Source organism: Halichondria panicea, chromosome 1 (genome assembly GCF_963675165.1).
Source record: "Halichondria panicea chromosome 1, odHalPani1.1, whole genome shotgun sequence".
NCBI lineage: Eukaryota > Metazoa > Porifera > Demospongiae > Suberitida > Halichondriidae > Halichondria > Halichondria panicea.
In genome coordinates, this window is record NC_087377.1 from 6,230,960 (window position 1) to 6,248,882 (window position 17,923).

The 17,923-nt window shown below is 39.4% G+C and overlaps 1 protein-coding gene and 2 long non-coding RNA genes across 3 annotated transcripts; 1 reads left to right on the plus strand and 2 right to left on the minus strand.

The window, feature by feature from the left end:
- Positions 1–713: 713 nt before the first annotated feature.
- LOC135338311 (uncharacterized) lies at positions 714–1,175 on the plus strand. Its single transcript, XR_010395480.1, has 2 exons — positions 714–893; positions 956–1,175. It is a non-coding gene; the product is annotated as an uncharacterized LOC135338311 (long non-coding RNA).
- A 1,284-nt stretch (positions 1,176–2,459) lies between these two features.
- Positions 2,460–17,882, minus strand: LOC135338305 (uncharacterized). The gene is made up of 16 exons (XM_064534394.1): positions 17,754–17,882; positions 17,011–17,131; positions 16,472–16,567; positions 16,217–16,290; positions 15,612–15,671; positions 15,382–15,549; positions 14,142–14,249; positions 13,814–14,036; positions 6,277–6,533; positions 5,977–6,136; positions 5,717–5,880; positions 5,453–5,627; positions 5,232–5,403; positions 4,457–4,607; positions 3,968–4,087; positions 2,460–2,721 (listed from the first exon to the last, which is right to left on the minus strand). The coding sequence occupies exons 2-16, from the start codon at positions 17,123–17,125 to the stop codon at positions 2,611–2,613; spliced, it is 2,154 nt and encodes a 717-aa protein (XP_064390464.1). The 5' UTR covers positions 17,126–17,131; positions 17,754–17,882; the 3' UTR covers positions 2,460–2,610.
- Positions 7,964–13,807, minus strand: LOC135338316 (uncharacterized). Its single transcript, XR_010395481.1, has 2 exons — positions 13,447–13,807; positions 7,964–12,657 (listed from the first exon to the last, which is right to left on the minus strand). It is a non-coding gene; the product is annotated as an uncharacterized LOC135338316 (long non-coding RNA).
- Positions 17,883–17,923: the final 41 nt, after the last annotated feature.

A 17,923-nucleotide genomic window follows, 5' to 3' on the forward strand; every position in this document is an offset into this window, starting at 1 on the left:
GCGCATGGAAGCCAGCCTGAACTTTACACTCAAATCAGTATAGCTATGGATATTCGTTTTAGACCGCAAATTGGTTATCATCTAAGTGAAACTGAAATTCGTGACAGTGACTTGAATGATTCAGATATGTGATTCCATGTTGGACGATGCACATGCAAGCAAAGATGAAGAACAACCAGTTATCTCTCAAAGCGAAGCCGCATTCATGTTCGAGCGGTTAGAGCATCGACCAGAGGTCAATACGTATAACACAACATGTGTTCAACAGCCATGTACGTAAATTGTCCATGTACGTAAATTGTATCATTTTGAATATACTAGAGCTAGTGTAACGTACTTTTGTCATTGACTTAACAAGTTTGTTCTTCCATCTCGACTGACAACTTCACATTGAATTGTTCGACAAGAAAGTGGATACTGGTATTTCTACATTTCGGCTACAGGTATCCACACCACCAAAAAGCGTCCCTGCTGCTCCTCAGGTTCCACTAACAGTAGGGATCATAGTTGCAGCGCATGCGCAACACTAGCTGAGTCAGTTGCATTTGTGGGTGTGGTCAATATTCAATTATGTTCGGATAATCGAGGTTCTACTGTATAAGTTTCACGATCTCAGGGAAAATTACAAGGAATTTTGTTATAATGATATTCATACACAAGTGTCATCGCATTGGAATGTTTATCACGTGCGTGGGTGGAAAACATCTGCAATTACTAGTGGGGGTGGAGCTTCGGTCGTGTAAAACCCTGAAAAACTATTTGTTGTAAGCTACCTAGTAGTTAATTAAAGGCCTTAACTAAGACTATTAGATAGTAGAGAACTTGTTTCCTGCTGCGCAAGACAGAGTGCAACCAAACAAGAATGTTAGGAGGAGATCTCGGGGACAATTCAGGTAAATCTTACCATGTTGTTTGTGTAGACCATGATTACCTATGAATCTGCTTTTGCGCACAGGATTTCATCAGTATATGATATGTACATCAGGATTCCAAGAAAAGATAGGATCTAACTAAGCTGGAACAAAATTAATGATAATTAAGGAAATTTCATGTTAATTGGTCACATGATCTTTTTTTTCATTAAGGAAACTTAAATTATTATGACAAAACAAAAATAATGTGCAATTACTATGTTTAATATTGAATACTTTTTGATATAATTATGTGACGTTGGCTGTTCTTGATTCTGGACGTGCCTTAATACACCTGAGATAATAATCGACGGTACAATTCAATAATAATACATTCTAAGTTGTATTATAGTACAAGGTATAATAATTATGGTCAGTTGATCATTAATCCAACTGCAGCCGGTATTTTATCGAGCAATGTATTTAAGCGATTTATTGCAATGATGTATTACATGATCAATGCCACTCTGCACATGAATATATATCCAGCAATAGGTAGGCCATTCATCAAGGGATGTAATCATTATTTATCTAGCGATAGTTACAAATTTATCCAGCAATACATGTAGACTAATTCTATCCAGGGATATATAATTCTATACATCCAGCAACGGTTATTCGTCGAGCAATGATCGCCCCAAGACTGCATGCGCCTTTCTCTTTCCTGTTATGGAGCTCCGAGATCACGCCTCAAGTTCAAAGCCGGAAGTACAGACACACATATAATCAAGAGTAGTCGGCTGAGATATACGTTGAGATATACGTGTAAGTCTAGTTGACAAGAACTACATCACGTAGGCCCTGGCAAATTATGCTCCTGCCGCACTGCCCCAAAGTCAGCCTATTATGCGAACCCATTATGCCCCACATTGACGTCCTTTTTTCAGCAGTAGTAGTAGCCAAAAAATTATATCTTTTGTTGTATTGTACATTGTAACATAACTGAAGATTCAACATAATCTTCTAGACGTGAAAGAGTCATTTAAAAGAGAAAAAACACGTTCAGCAACAGTAGAGGACCGTTGTATTTGTACCAAATTGACCAAATTCAAAATTTTAACCCTATTATGGACCTAACCCCAAATTATGCCGGCATAATTTGCCACGGCCTAACTAGTACATGGGAAAGTCCCCCAGGTCAAGTGCAGAATATGAGATACAGTGCAGAATATGAGCATTATGGTGCATATTGCACATAGCAACAGCATAGCAACGGGATATAATGTTTATTAGAATTGGCCGAGAGCTAGGCCCGTACAATGCATGTGAGTCTTTGTACCATTATCTGTGCATGCATTATCTTTGTGTGTTTCTGTTTGTGACCTCCCGTCAAGCAGCCCATCTTGACTGTGTTTGCGTGGTATCAAGCTCTGCCATACTGCTCACCCATAATCATCCAGGGGCTCAGCATGATTGGGCACTTAGAGTGAGGCTGAGGCTCAGAGCGCTAGTGGCCGTGGGGGGCTCCAAATCGCTAGCGTTTTAGGGCCCAGAGGTCACAAAATCGGGAGGAGCCAGCACTTAGCGGCTGGGATTATGTATAACATCTTGCACTCTCACTTTATAGTATGCAAAATAATACAATATTAAGAGGTGTCTGCACACGTCTGAAACTATAATTATGATGTAGGAACATAATAATTATTTATAGCAGTATATACATGTTCATTTGTACAAAAAGGGTTCATTTGTTCCACATTCAATGGGGATTTGCATAAACATATGGATCTTCTCCTTTCAATATCTGCTCAGCAGAATGACGTCCAGATATTACCTTTAGTAAACGAACTCTTCTCAATTTGGATGTTACCTATGAACAGTTTGGGAACATTTTACGACTGCTTCCTTGCGAAAACATTACATGACATGATACAGTGCGTATGATGACTGTGTTACTGGTTCCCTCCAAGAAACCTCACATTATTATCACGTGACTCGACCCTCGACCACCTACAGCTAATTTGAAGTCTGCTAAGCGGGTAAGGATTACTACTAACACCACATAATAATTATTATGAAATAACACAGCTTTTTAGTCACGACATCAAGGCTAAATCACAGGCAAACGGAAACTCAAAGAGTAAGTATATTGATTGTTGTTAAAAACGATTGATGCCACGGCAGAGCCTTGCAGCAGCTACCAATAGCTAGCGTTCTATAGTGCAGAACTAACTACTAAGTAGAGTAGCAACACTCGGTGAACAAGTTTGCTGCGTACTTTTCAGAAAAGGCTGCAATGACATTCTAAGTACGCAAACCAGGCATAACTCGAGAACAAAGCATTATTTTGCAAATCCACAAATTAAAATCCAAGAAAACATGACTAGAAGCCTATAGAAACTCTTACTTGCACTTGATTGATCCTTGAGCAGCTGTAGCAGTCTACACACACAAACACACTGCCGTATACCACGCTTGCGCATGCGCACCGAGGCATAATAAACATAGCCCTTCTATGAAGTCGTGGGAGGTCAAAGCTTGCGGTGTGTCTAAAATACTGCAAACGTTTAGGAACGTGCAGATTATCTACCGTATTACTGGAATGTTTTGCAAACATCAAACATTTGCGCACTTTGCGATGGTTGATCAATTCGCAACGCAAAACCTATACACATGATCCTTGCCAGCAAAGGGTCAAATTTTCTGTTGATTTAGCTCATTCGCAAAGATTTTTCACCAGCAAAATATTCTAGTAATACGGTATAGCTTGAAGCCATTCTATATAGCACTTAGATACATAATCACCAAGTCAAGCAATGCCCTTTGCTTCACCAGAGAAGTTGACATAGAGTAATTCAAGCTAAACTCAACAAAAAATAAACAGAGTAAAGACAACGGACTTAGAGCTAGTCAGTGGTGTAAACTTATTTCTCCAGAGTACCTCCCAGCCCCTGAGTGATCGCTAGTGGATAGGAGACAGTTAAATACAACCTCAACCGCGAAAATATTTGCGAGCACGAAATATAACGCAGAGTGTTTCAACCTACACAAGGATCATTCCCTTCCTATGTATGTACATAACATGTATGCAACTGGTTGTGAACATAACAATCTACCTTTAATTCATTCAATAGAACATCCTCATCACACTCCAACAGTACTTCCCCATTTACTCTCTCGGCCATGAATGCTTCTTGGTAAGCTTTCAGACCCATTAATTCCAGCAGTTTTAGTACCTGAGAGTAGATGTTAGATCAATGAACTACTAGATCAATGAACTAAAGGGTGCATGTATAGTGCAAGCTGCAGCCAAATTAAGGTTTCTGGTACATTTGCGTAGTAGTCTGCGTTTGTTTTGATTCTGTTGCACGCCAGCAAAGCAATCAGTGCAAGCAAAACAATCATTGTTTTGGTGCAGGTGCAATCAAGCTTGTTGACTTACACAAACCGCTACTTGCAATTAAGAGATTGCTACATGTACATGCTTGTGAGTGTAAACAATGGAACCATAAAACCGCAGCGTAGTACATGCGTAGGCGGAAACAGGCCTTTGCTAAATCAGCGATCTATCAAACGGAACAGAAACTTTATTTTGGCACATGTACCTGCATGTAGTCCAACGAGTTCAGAAACTGACGATTTTCTTCACATACACTCTCAGGTATCGAGGCTTGCGACTGCATAGGTGACCTGCCCACCGATTTGACGGGGGATAGATGTTCTACTGTAGCCAGTTTTTGAAGTGGTGCAGCAGGTCTACAGTGTTAATATCTATGCACGTGAATTGATCTGCTTCTAGTATACCGTAGAAACTGGATTATTAGCGCTTACTCGACTATAAGGGTATCTTTATTTGAAGCGCATGCTCAACTGCAGGCTTTTTATACTCAAATTGAAGCGTTTTTCCAATTATGCGAAGGTTATTAGTGAAATTTTAGAATTGATTCAGCTAATTTTATTTATATCTATGTAGTTAGCTTGTACAGTGCATGATAGCTATATAGCTGGTGATATCCATCTGTAAGGACTCCCTGGGCATGCTGTTACCTCGTTTGATCATGTTGAGACATGGATGAGGTCCTAGTTCCTGGTCAATATGAATGTTTAATATGAATTTAAATGATCTGTAAAATGAACTGTAACATAATAGTATGATATAGATCCAGTTGGGTTGCCTGCTTGCCCTTGCTTGCTCACTTTCTAGCCAGCTCTCATCACAGAGACATCCGGTTGCTGGGTGAGGCTCGAAATGACTGCATTATAGGCGCATTCTCGAATATAAGCGTAGAGAACTCACCCTAAAAGCGCATGCGCTAATAATCCAGTTTCTACGGTAGGCTCAAAACAATGTGTACCAGCCATAAAACATCAGGCACTCACATGACATCATAAATGCCCCCACCCAGGGCCTGTTCAGTGACGGTCTCATCACTGCCAATAGAGGTTGAGCCTATAGGGGTGTAGACTAGGGGTCCCTTCTTCTGATCACTTAATGACCTCACTTGTTCACAAAGACCAGTCAGAATGCCTTGCATAGAGAGCACTTTCGTTGCTGTACATAAGTAATGACAAACAGCACTGGTGATGATGGAACCGCTTACAGATTTCCAACAAGTGCTTTTTTAGTTCAACAGTATCCTCCAATGCTCTTCCAGTTCGTGACTCAAGCCTTTTCATGTCAGCTCTGGCAGACGTGATTTGACGGGAAACTTGAGTACTGTTTTCTTCAGTTTTCAACTGCTTTAGAGTTTCTTCAATTGTCCTTAAACGTTGATCCTTTTAGGTGTTTAGACTTATGCACACATGACATTGTATGTGTGTCATTGTATGTGTGTGTGTACGTGTGCATTTGAAGCGACACTCACCATTTTGGAATCAGATGCATCAGTAGAAACGGAGTCCAAAGAAGGTTCCATCTGGTAAATAGCTTCAATCGTTGACTTAGTTGGACTACTAATGCTACCATTTGCAGCATTCCTTTGTTCGTGAATGTTGTAGTATATTGCTGGAGGCTTTACAATGTCAATCCCTGAGAAGCAAGTGAAGCAACAGTATGATGCTATACATACATCTATAGTGTTGACTAGAAAACTAAATTTATTGTCGCACACACATCATGTGTTACCTGACAATGCATTGTCCTCTCTCATCACCGCAATACTGTACACGTTGCTGGAGGCGTTGTACTGTGTGACCTTGCCTGGGTTATAGTGCTCTAAGAGTGTGCGTGTGTCAGAATACAGCTGCTCCGTGTCCTCTGGACGCTTGTAATTAAGCACTTGGAGCTGCAAAACAATTTAAGCATTGCTGGAGTACAGTATGAAGGTGATTGAACAAGCAAATCGCAATCTATATCATTATAAGTGTCAAAATAGAACCAGTTATAATAACTGCATCACTAAATTTTCATGAGACAAAAAATTACCTCAATATCCAAATCGAGGGGTATATCAAACATAGGGGCATCTGTGAAGTCATCTACTTCAGTGTTAGTAGCGATAAGCGAGGTCTCAATGTTGCTCTCGGTGAGAGACACTACAGCTGTTACGAGGTGTTTCGGTAACTCTGACGCAGTATCCGAATGAACAAACAGCATTGCCTGACAAGGAATTGCATTGGGCATGTGCTCAACAATATCTGACAAGAAGAAGCGAACATCATACGGCCGTGTGCTGAATTTACCTGGGGATGAGAGATACACATGAACAACATGTTTTTTATCAACTGACTAATTCTACACCATCTTGCTTCTCAAAAACATGTACATGTAGTGTTAACTCTACAGAAATTGAGCGTTACTGTAGAGTGCAAAATTTCAAAACACTTAAAATTCGTGGCCTCTAAAAACATTTCGTTGAATACATTTTGTGGGTTGACTTGCTTGCTGGCAGCACTTCCGGGCCACACCTTTAATCTTTGCACGTTTTATAGCAGATACCGTACAGTGGAAAATGTTTGCGGGTCCACTATTTGGCCTTAGCAGAATTTTTTTGTGGAATATAATATTTGCGGTTCAATGCCAGAAAACCACACCCACCAATAGCTTTGCATATGAAATACCAGTGAATGGGAGTTTATCTCGGTTCGTTAACTGCTCTACCCTCGAATAACGCGACATTTTGCAATTCACGAAAATTTCCAGCTATATATACGGTATAACTATGTACAATTTTCGTGGAATTAACTTTCGTGTAGGATATATTGCTAACCCACGAAAACTGCGAAAATTTCGGTATTTTTTGATACGTAGAGCACATTACAGAAGGACCCAGTCACTTTGTACAGAAAAAGTTTGCTAGACTTAGACTAACACATGCTAGGCGTTTTGTTTTTGCAGTAGCGAGTCTTATTGGGGTTCTTAGAAGAGAGAGCTTACTACCAGGCCTATAGCTAGCTAGCTAGCTAGCTGTAGCTTTTCACTTTTATTGACTTGTGCTTGGTAAAAATGCACTGTCAGCTCAATTAGCACTCGCCCGCAGACCCACTTAGCAGTTTTGCATATAAGGTCATGCTTTGCAAACTTGCACGAGATTCGATTCCCGAGGTAAGACGCTCCATCTGTAATGTGCTCCTGGTACCGCCTACTATAGAGGTTACAACTGAAGTTTTACAGCTCGCATTTTTTTGTGTCGCCCTCTGCACCTAGGTATCTATCTATACATCTACATGCATGTACAAGCCAAAAAAATTGCGTATGACGTACTATACCACCGCTGTTTGCTAGTGGTGCCAAAAGTAGACCCATGCTTGGGGTTTTGGGAGAGAGATGTTATTATAACTGAATCTTATTATACATTCTTACACACAGTAATTTTAGCGTTTTCAGATCTTTCTCTGTTTTTAGGGTACTAATTTTGGTGGATTTGTAGCAAATTCATTATTACCACTCACAAGTATGAGTTTTAAGAAAGTTTGAAGTCAGATACAGATGAAAAAAGGGCTAGCTTGTTAGCATACATTACATTATACCAAAGTACATAAAAAAAGATAATTTAAGATAATATTATTCATTTTAATCGCGTTTTATTATTAGCGAATGCTTGTTTAGAGTTAATTACAAATTTGCTAAAATTAGTTACCCATTTATAATAGTAACAATAAGGTACGTAGTACCGTACCCTCGCGAAAATACGCCCACCCTTTTCTGCAAGAAGTCTAGGCTTATTAGGGGACTGGGCGTTTAATCGCGAACGGTAGGTTTTCATTCGAATATACGCCCACCCGCGGCCTCAAATCGAGGTTTTTATTTAATGTATTTTCATTTTAATACATAGTGTGAACATTTCATTGACAACAACAATGTTATAAACTAATGCTGAGTATGATTAAAGCATGACAAGAGAATGAACATGAAGAAGTGGACTCTTGACTCTATTCGTTGCTTGTCACTTGTGTCGATGTCAGATGTAGCAGAAACTTCCCAAAGGATGGTAGGTCATACTCTTACAGAGCAGCTATCTATCAGGTACTTTGTTTCAGAAAACCAAGGCAAGGTTACCAGCAAAATTGGCCTGTGTGATAATTTCTTGGACTTTGTGTTTTCTTTTCTCTGAAAGAAGAAAATTGATTCTTCCAGGATCTGTAGTTCAGTGTATAATTTTAATATCTAAGAAGAAAAGACTTGTGTACATGTTATCTTATATATGGTAGTGTTTTGTGGCTTACCAGGCCCTCAAGAAAAATATGATTCTGCCAGGAGGATTTGTGTCCAAAGAGATCAATTTCACAAATGGCTACTGCACTGCTAGCTAGCTGTTTTAACTGAGTCTTGTAGCTCACAAAAAGCTAGCGCTTTAGTGCAAGGCTAATTCATTATGTTGAATAGAAAGTTTGTACGGACAGATGATGCTATGAAAGATTCTGAAGAGACTGCAACAGCCTTCAATGTGAGTCAAACTAGCCATAACTCGAGAAAGAAGCTTTAGTTTGCTAATCCACGAATCAAAATCCAAGAGAACGTGGCTAGAAGCCTATAGAAGCTGTTAGCTTTCGTCGCATTGCAACCGTTCAGCAGTTACAGCTAGAACACGCACGCACGCGCGCGCACACACACACACACACACAGTCAGCTTTACCGTATCCCTCGTGCGGCCGCCTCGAGGCATAATAAGTGAGCAGTCTTCTCCCACACATTACATACAAAATCATGTTTCCTACGACTCATTTAATTTCCATGTATCTTACATTCAGTATCATTTGGGTCTTTCCCCCCTCGTAAAAGCAGGGGATAATTATATTTATTACACATCATTACACACTCACAGAGTTTAAAATATCAAAACTTCTATCGGCTATCACAATCTAACAAGCTCGGTGAGATACTTGTCACTTACACGCCCCCCCCCCCCCTCCAACTTGAAAGGGTTTAATACATCAAAAGATAATTGCTAAACATGTTACAGAACAGAACCATTATATAGAAAAAGACACCAACATTGTACTTACAGACCAGAATAATACTTTACAAACATTGTCATTGCTGTGAAACTTAAACTTGGATATTCAATAACTTGTAGCGCCCTTCCAGCTGTTCTTGCATTTTCTGTCCGGCCGGGGATCGTTAAATCAGTTTGTGTTGCTGTGCCATTTTCTAGTTTCATGTCTTCTTGTGCTCGAGTAGGACCAACATGACTTTGACCATCAAGTGAGAGGAGCAGTCTGTTCCAGTAAAAACACTGTACTTTTCAGGTCTCTCCAAATATAGGGATAAGAAGCCACCTCTTCTCTCTTCGTAAGATTATACTCTTGCTTTTAGGAGTCCTGTACTGTAAAATAAGACGCCTTTATCTTGTCCGGAGCGCTTGGAACATCTTAAAACTCGGCAGCTAGCTATATAAACAGAGTTCAGCTGTACTCCAAAATGGTAGACAAGTTGATTTTCACATGACTGTGACGTCACATGAAAACGCTCTATAATGGCTAGATCTACTAAAATAGCAAGCTTCGCTCCTTCTGACTCTTGTAGCTAACAAAAAGCTAGCGCTTTTAAATTAGTGCAAGGCTAACTTATAAGTTGAATAGAAAGTTTGTGCGAACAGATGATGCTGCGAAAATTCTAAAGAGACTGCAACAGCCTTCAATGTGAGTCAAACTAGCCATAACTCGAGAAAGAAGATTTAGTTTGCTAATGCACGAATCAAAATCCAACAGAACGTGGCTAGAAGCCTATAGAAGCGCAACCATTGAGCAGTTACAGCTGGAACAGACACACAGACACACACAGTCAGCTTTACCGTATCCCTCGTGCGGCTACGCCTCGAGGCATAATTATTAGCATCCATATGAGTACACTCAGATATCACAAAAAACAGACAAACTAGAGCACCAGAGCACTGGAGTACACACTACAGGATCAATAGAAAGGGACAGGGTGGCAGTGGAGAATCAAACCTTGAAATCATCAGTGGAGGGCTATAGAGCAATGCTTTTCTGGTGCTACTGGAGAATTTTTAGACATTGATAAGAAAGTGAGTTTACACGATATGAACAAAACCGTCCTTTCCAGGATACACTTGCATGACACGTGCAATAGGCCATTCTAAAAAGGTTGCAATGGCACTCCAAGTATGCATAACTCGAGAACGAAGCATTATTTTGCAAATCCACGAATGAAAACATGACTAGAAACCTATACTTGCACTCCATTGATCGTTGAGTACCTGTAGCAGTCTACACACACACACAAACACACTACCGTATACCTCGCTTGCACATGCGCACCGCGTACCGAGGCATAATCATCACTTTTCAATCCTCTGTAACTTCTCTATACTACACTTCCTGTTCTTTTTACATGAAAGTTAATGAAATTTCAAACTGTCTGCTTGAGATAGCCACCACTAGAAAAGGAGCACTTTCAACAGAAAAACCTGTCAGATAAGAGTGAAAGTAGGCTGCAAACTTAGCTTTTACTTGTTTTATAGAAGATGGCATGCACTCTCTATAAAAAAAAAAGAATACCGTAAGACCTCGATTTAAGGCGACCCTCCAAATATGCAACACCCAGGAGCTTCAGCAATTTTCTGACCTCTAAAAGTAGCGACAGCTGCGTTGACAATTATTTTTTAATGTCGCGTTCTAAATAGAGGTAAATGTAGCCACTCCCTAGCCTCGATTGTAGCCCACTGGAAAATCAAGTGTTTTTAAGCAGCCTGAAATCGAGGCAAGTAGACTCTGTAAAGTTACCTCCAATTAGATGCGACCCTCTAAATATGCGACACCAGGACTTCAATATAATTTGTCAATCTCCAAAAGAAGCGATCTCTGGCTTTGTAATTATTGAAAAGTGTCGTTTTAAATCGAGATCTTACGGTAGTAACGTTTTAAGCTTACATAAGTTGGAGAAATCAAATTAGTGACCTTAAAAGACAAAGCTAATTGTAACCCACTGCCTTTCACTATAATTATGGTTGTGTTCTATGGTTTCCGCCAAGGAGTGGCTTCAAAATTAATGTTGCATGGAATAACTAACGTTGGAATAATTATACCTATTACGTATAATTTTTTATACAGGGTAAAAGAAATAGCTTCTACAAATCTAATTACTATTTCTGTGATGGATATACAAGAACATGAAATCGTATGAACATTCGACTATAAAAATGATAAAAATACATCATTTCGAAGCTAAATTAATGCATGCATATAATTATAGGTTTTCGATATGTAATTAGTTTCTGTTGTCTAGGCTAATACTGTATTGTGTGCATACATTGCAAATACTGACGGCCGAATGGTTCAGCTTACACGGAATTGCCCATGCTACAGTACACGAGCTTAATACACTCCATAGTATCAGGGCACATCGTGGTACAGATAACAATGATCCGAGTAAATTTGAATTCCAAATTCCATGAAAAATGCTAACAATTACTATACTAGTACTATGGTCCACAGACTGGCACAAAAATTGTGGCTTAAGGTTTCTTTGGACCACGGTAAAATTTCTTATAATGATCACTACCTATCTTATAAAGTTTCTTATAATGATCATAATGATCACTACCTATCATAAAGTTTATCGACATGAAATAACGGAGTGTACATGTATATAAGCTATACATACGTACAGTATGTACGTGCTAATGCATGTTAAACGTTAGTCTTGGTAATACTCATGTAGACATACGTGCTAGTACGACAAAAACAAAACATTCACTCTTAACATAGGGAGGTATGATAAACACACACAATAATAATGAAAACAAAACACAATTCAAACCGCTAAGTGCTTGCTAACATCTTTCATTGTACGTATAAAAATGACATAAGCGGGTACTTTTCGGGGGAAATATACGTGGTTCAGCAATAATAATTATTATTATTTAGATATTTCGTGGATAATATTTTCGTGGTTGCTGATTGCACTGTAGGTAAAGGTAGTCAAGGTCGCTTCATCCGTGGGTAAATATTCGTGTGGCGAGAGCTTCAACACGAATATTTTCCCCCCGAAAATTACCGGTATTCGGTATTTAGATCAAACGCGTTATCAGCCATACATGTACAGAGCACTTCACAATTACAAACAAGGAATGTGATTAAGGTTAGGTATTGTGGTCACTCGTGAATATTCATGAGTTTTACTCTGTCAGCTTTTTCTCTTTTGCAGGGTTCAAAGAAGTCTGCTGTGCTTACGAATGTAAATTCTATTGCTATTGTAAAAATGTAATGATTATAAAGATGCATGAATGAGACAAGAGGGCATCAAAACCGCAACTAACCTTAATCACATATGGACTATTTTTTACGTCAATTTATAAGAGCAGTAAGTAGCAAGCTTTATCGGTATCTATATGTAGCTAAGTACCTTCCAGTAGGCTCGCAAGCCACTCCCTTTTCTCTGATTGGACGGGGGCGGGAGAAAAGGGACTGGTGACTCTGGGCTACAGCTTCTGTCTCTACCAGAATTTGGGTAGAGATTATTCATTGATTTTTCCACGTGTTCCAAAAATTGCGTGAGGTTAAGTAGAATTGCGTAGCCTGCAAAAGTGATCACGGGCTTCTACAGTTTGAGAATGGATGCTAGTGCTAGAAAAGAGAAGATGATGGAGTAATAACGACATCAGGCATTCAGCTAGGATATAGTCATCTAAGACACCAGCAGAGATTAGCTGTGTTTCTGTTTTACGTGATGAGAACTGGCAGCCGAAAATCAGTGTGTTATTGGTTGCCTAAAGCTTTTTATTAACCTGTACAATACAAGACAGATAATGGCAGAGGGCAGCAGTTGAATTGAGAGTAGTCAGACTTGTACAAGCTGTCTTAAATCGCTGCCACTCCTCGATTCAAAGAAGGACTGCCAAGATTTCTACGTTCATCAGCTGTTCCATGCTAATCCACAAGTTGTGGCACAACAGACACTGGTACAAGGATCTATAATATCAAAAGGCTGGCTAGATAGATCTGTATACTTGTCTTCTGTGTACATATGTACTTGTCTTTAGCTTTTGACGCATCAGAATAAATTGGATAATTTGCACGTGACATTAATATTTAATAGCATTCCTGATTTACACAAGCTGTAGCCCAGAGTCACCAGTCCCTGTTCTCCCGCCCCCGTCCAATCAGAGAAAAGGGAGTGGCTTGCGAGTCTAACCTTCCAGAGGGCCAGACGAAGAGATATCCGTTGTAAAAGTTCTTACGCGAGAGAAAAAGCTAAGAGTATACGGTAAGTATCTAAAAATACACATGAACAGAGAGCTAGCAACAATTTCTCTTCGTCTGGCCCTGCCCCTACCTTTCTTTATCCACGCTAAAAATTAAACTCCAGTACAACTTGCCTGCTAACGAAATGATATTCATACTCCACAATAATATTTATATATATATATTATACCTAATTCTGCATAATTCCTGAAACGTGACATACAAATAGGTTTTGTGAGACGCGATGCAGTATTAGTTGACTCGCGCTAAAGCAATAACCAGTACATGTATGCAATGCAATCCACATGCATACACACCTACACAACTCTCCGGTAACTCTTTTTTCTTCCCGGTAGCAAGGTTATACACTTTGAGAGTCTTGGTGTTCAGCCGTTTCTTGATTCCTTTGATCAAAAGCACTTCACCACTCTCAATAGTAGAGCTGGCACCAGATCCTCTCCAAGCTGCTCCAGTTCTCACTGCACATGGCATACTCTTGGCTGCCAGAAGTTCCGACACTTTCTCGAATACAAAGCCATTCTGAAATGCAATTTTTGTTAGAAACGTGTTAAGCACGGGATAAGTAGATGCTATACAATACCATAATTATACTTGTGGAGAAAGCCTATAACGTTGGGTACTTACTAGTGCTTGGTCTCTTTTTTGATTTGGATCGTACATAATGCCAAACTCGAGGGCTGAGTTCAAAGGGATTTTGTAGATAGCTCCACCTCCATCAAGCATGTGCACCACCTGCAGGAGGAAGATACATGTGTACATGCATGTATGACATTATGAATATCCCCATGAACCAGAAAAGTCTAAGGTTAAGTAGTTCTACTGACCAGTTGCAAGCTACATTTGTATACTATCAGTGTTTGCTAGCAGAGGAGGTTGGCCACGCGTTATCAATCATGTGACATTCCTAAGGTCTCTGCTCACGTTACCATAGATATCGAATAACTGTAATAAAAAAGTTTTGCTGACTTGTAACACCGGACTAGCTGTACCTGTTGTCTGACTGGAACAAGATTATAGCTAGACTATAGGGTAGAGTATAGTTTAGCAGTGCTGTATATGCAGCTTGCATTGTACTGGCTGGTAAGAATCTAGTAAACACTGTATGCACTGATAACTCGCCAGAATAGAGGGGATCGGTGGGGATCGGGTTGATTAATGAAAGTTTTATATCAAGAAAAGCCAGAGAGGCACATAAAGTTTGCCTTCAGCCTCTAATGACCGTGCAACACCAGCTAGAAGTTTACGTAGAACTCATTATCAATTTTTGTGCCAGCTCAGCAAAAAAAGTGGTGCACGTGATCGTGTCCAACCTCCTCTGGTTTGCTAGTGTGATAAACTATGCTCTCAATCATACATGTGGTATATTTCTGATTAGTGGCCAATTTAAGTGATCACTACAATTTAAGTCAACTCATTACGGTACACGAATATAGAAGGCAGTACGGTGTACAGTTGTGAATCAAAAATACTATTACACAGGCATGCTGCACAAGTACTTTATGTAGTCTTTACTTTACCTTCATACGTTTTGTAGTTACCGTAACAAAATTTCTATGAACCACAAAGTAAGTGACCGTGTATTATTATGCATCGGTGCGCATGTGCAAGCAAGGTATACGGTATAGTGTGTTTGTGTGTGTGTAGACTGCAAGGATGAAGTGCAAGTAAGAGTTTCTATAGGCTTAATTCTAGTCATGTTTTCTTTGATGGTTCTCAAGGTATGCCTATAGTTTTGCGTTCTTGGAATGCCATTGCAGCCTTTTCAATACAACTTGCAACTTAGTAAAGTCGTCAGCCTGGTACCCATATATTCTTCAACAATTCATACATGTATGATGCGTACATCATACATTCACTCACTCACTTTAGTATGCTTGACAAAGTGAATGTTGAAGGTGTCTCCTTCTGACACAGAAGTTCGATCCGAATGACCGTAAAAACCTTTACAAACACGTATTTTAAGAGGAAATTTGTCTTGGTGTTTGTTGACAAAACTAGATGGATTAAGCTCTTCCGAGTCAATAATGAAGTCCTATGATAATATTGGACATATAGCATGTAACTCAAATAACAGACAAGAATAAGAAAACTTACACTGATCGGAATTCGTTTTTGCTTCTTTGGCACTACGAGCTCATCCCAGTCCAATTGAGGCTGAAGAATCACAGCTAGCACACATGCATATACATGTACATGCATGTACAATTGTTTGCAGTCCATCTGTCCTAGGTATACTTTTTCGACTGTACTGTCACAAACGCACAATACATGTAGCATACTTAATACCTTTGATGGTGTAGGAGGGATAAAGCCACAGAAAGATAACTACCCAATCACTACAATGTTTTACATGGAAGCAGTAGCCTTGAACATAAAAGCAGTAGCCTAGTTTACACGCAAAAGTGTATAATAAGTCCATGACTATAATTATGACCTTGTATATACATGTAAAGACCTACATGTTTATCTACATGTAAGTATTGTCATTGTAAGATAAAAGTCATAATAATTATGGCGTAGTAGTTACGTACATGCAAGCAGTACTGCATTCAATAATCAACCGCCGTTTGCTTACCGCATGAATTACTCATTATTGCTGATGTCAGCTATTACTAGAGGTCAAGATCGTTTTTTGGCTGATTATTCCAGTATTTACCGGAACCACAGTTTTGCTGAATTAACTTACTAAATTAACTTACTGGGGGTTTGGGAGGGAGGGGTGGTGGAGTTGTCGTACCCAGTGCGATGCTACGGGAACGTACTTTCAGTGGACCTAGATAATTTTTACGGCACTGATCACCCCCCATACTATACATACAATCTAGCACAGTTGACTATTATCACTGAATACATGTACATGTACAGTGTGTCACAACAAGCATGGCTAAGTGGTATTAGCTTACTCTACAGAGCATAATTGTATACATAGAAACAGAATCAACACGTATACTAACCATCTGAACGTTGCTGTGGTATTGATGGTAATGGGCCTGTTTTCTCAAACAGAGAGCCTGTTTTTCGAAAAGGTGGACGTGTTGCAGGAGGTGTATCTGTGATACAAAATAGTGTCATACATGGGATAATTTCTCCTGCAAATATTATTTTAAAAGTACATGTGTAGCAATTAATGTACGACGCATGTGCACAATTAGTTATCATTTCAAATACCCATGTATTCTCACAAACACGACATAATTATAAATGTATAATATTTGAGGTACGTACAAGCTTAATCAGCGAAAACAGCGAACATTTATACCCTCGAATTAATTATACCCGCTATATGGTAGGTAGTCAAATCTGATTAGTGCTGCCAACATTTCGGCAAGAGTAATGGAATCATGCAGTGCAATAAGGATCAGACGTTTCTCCCAAAAATACGTTTTGTTCGCGAGACTACAACAATAGACTATACAACAATAATATTATATAAGGTACGTAGCACACCTAACTATCACACTTACTTAGGTTATACAAAAATCTGCTAACTTACGGCTGCCTTCAGGAATTGGAATTGGAGCTCTTTTCAATACCGAGGGAATTATGGGCTTTCCAGATGTATCCATATCTATTTCAGTGTAAGCTTCACAATCACTGTCCCCGCTCATCACAATCTACATAGCAATATAAAAATAATAGCGTCTATACACGATTATTAAGATTAACATAGAGAAAAGTTTTTCCTACGTAAAAAATGGCTAAATGGCACCAAAGGTTTTGCGAGCATCAATGAGAACGTTCGAGAGCTAATGGCTTCAAAAAAATAAGATCGCAAAAACTGAGGTCAGTATTATTTTGTACATCACAATACTCGGAAAAATTAAAATTGCGAAGTAATTTTCCAGTTTCTCTTGATTTGGCTCACTCACAAAGCTTTTTCACAAAACATTGTGCCGTATTAATACTGGATTTCAAATCTGTAGTTAATCAATTGGGAATGCCAATGTACAAGCCTGGTTGCATCTTTATTTTTTAAAAACTAAAATCGCATGCGTATGCTCTCTCTACGTACTTGTGAGTCTTTCGTTTGCGACCTATGCGAAAAACTTGCCATTCCAAATAAACTTGCATTTGAAACCAGGTCCAGATACGCAGTGTCGCGTCGTATACCTATACCGTACCATGGTGTACGTAAATCTATTCAGTATTTTTAATATAGATCTACTTTCACTATCTTGCATAAAACACCAGCTAGACTACTGGGCTCCTTCTCATTCTATTGGTTACCTCACTTACCTGTTACAGTGTAGCCTCGCTGATTTCTTTTTACTGTATAGTTCTGTAGAGACGGTATATACGTACGTACATATCTGCATAATTATAGTACCGCCTATAATACCTGCTAGGGTCTGTATAATAGTCGAGTCAGCTCTGTCGGGCTGGAGACCACTCCCTTTTTATGCCAA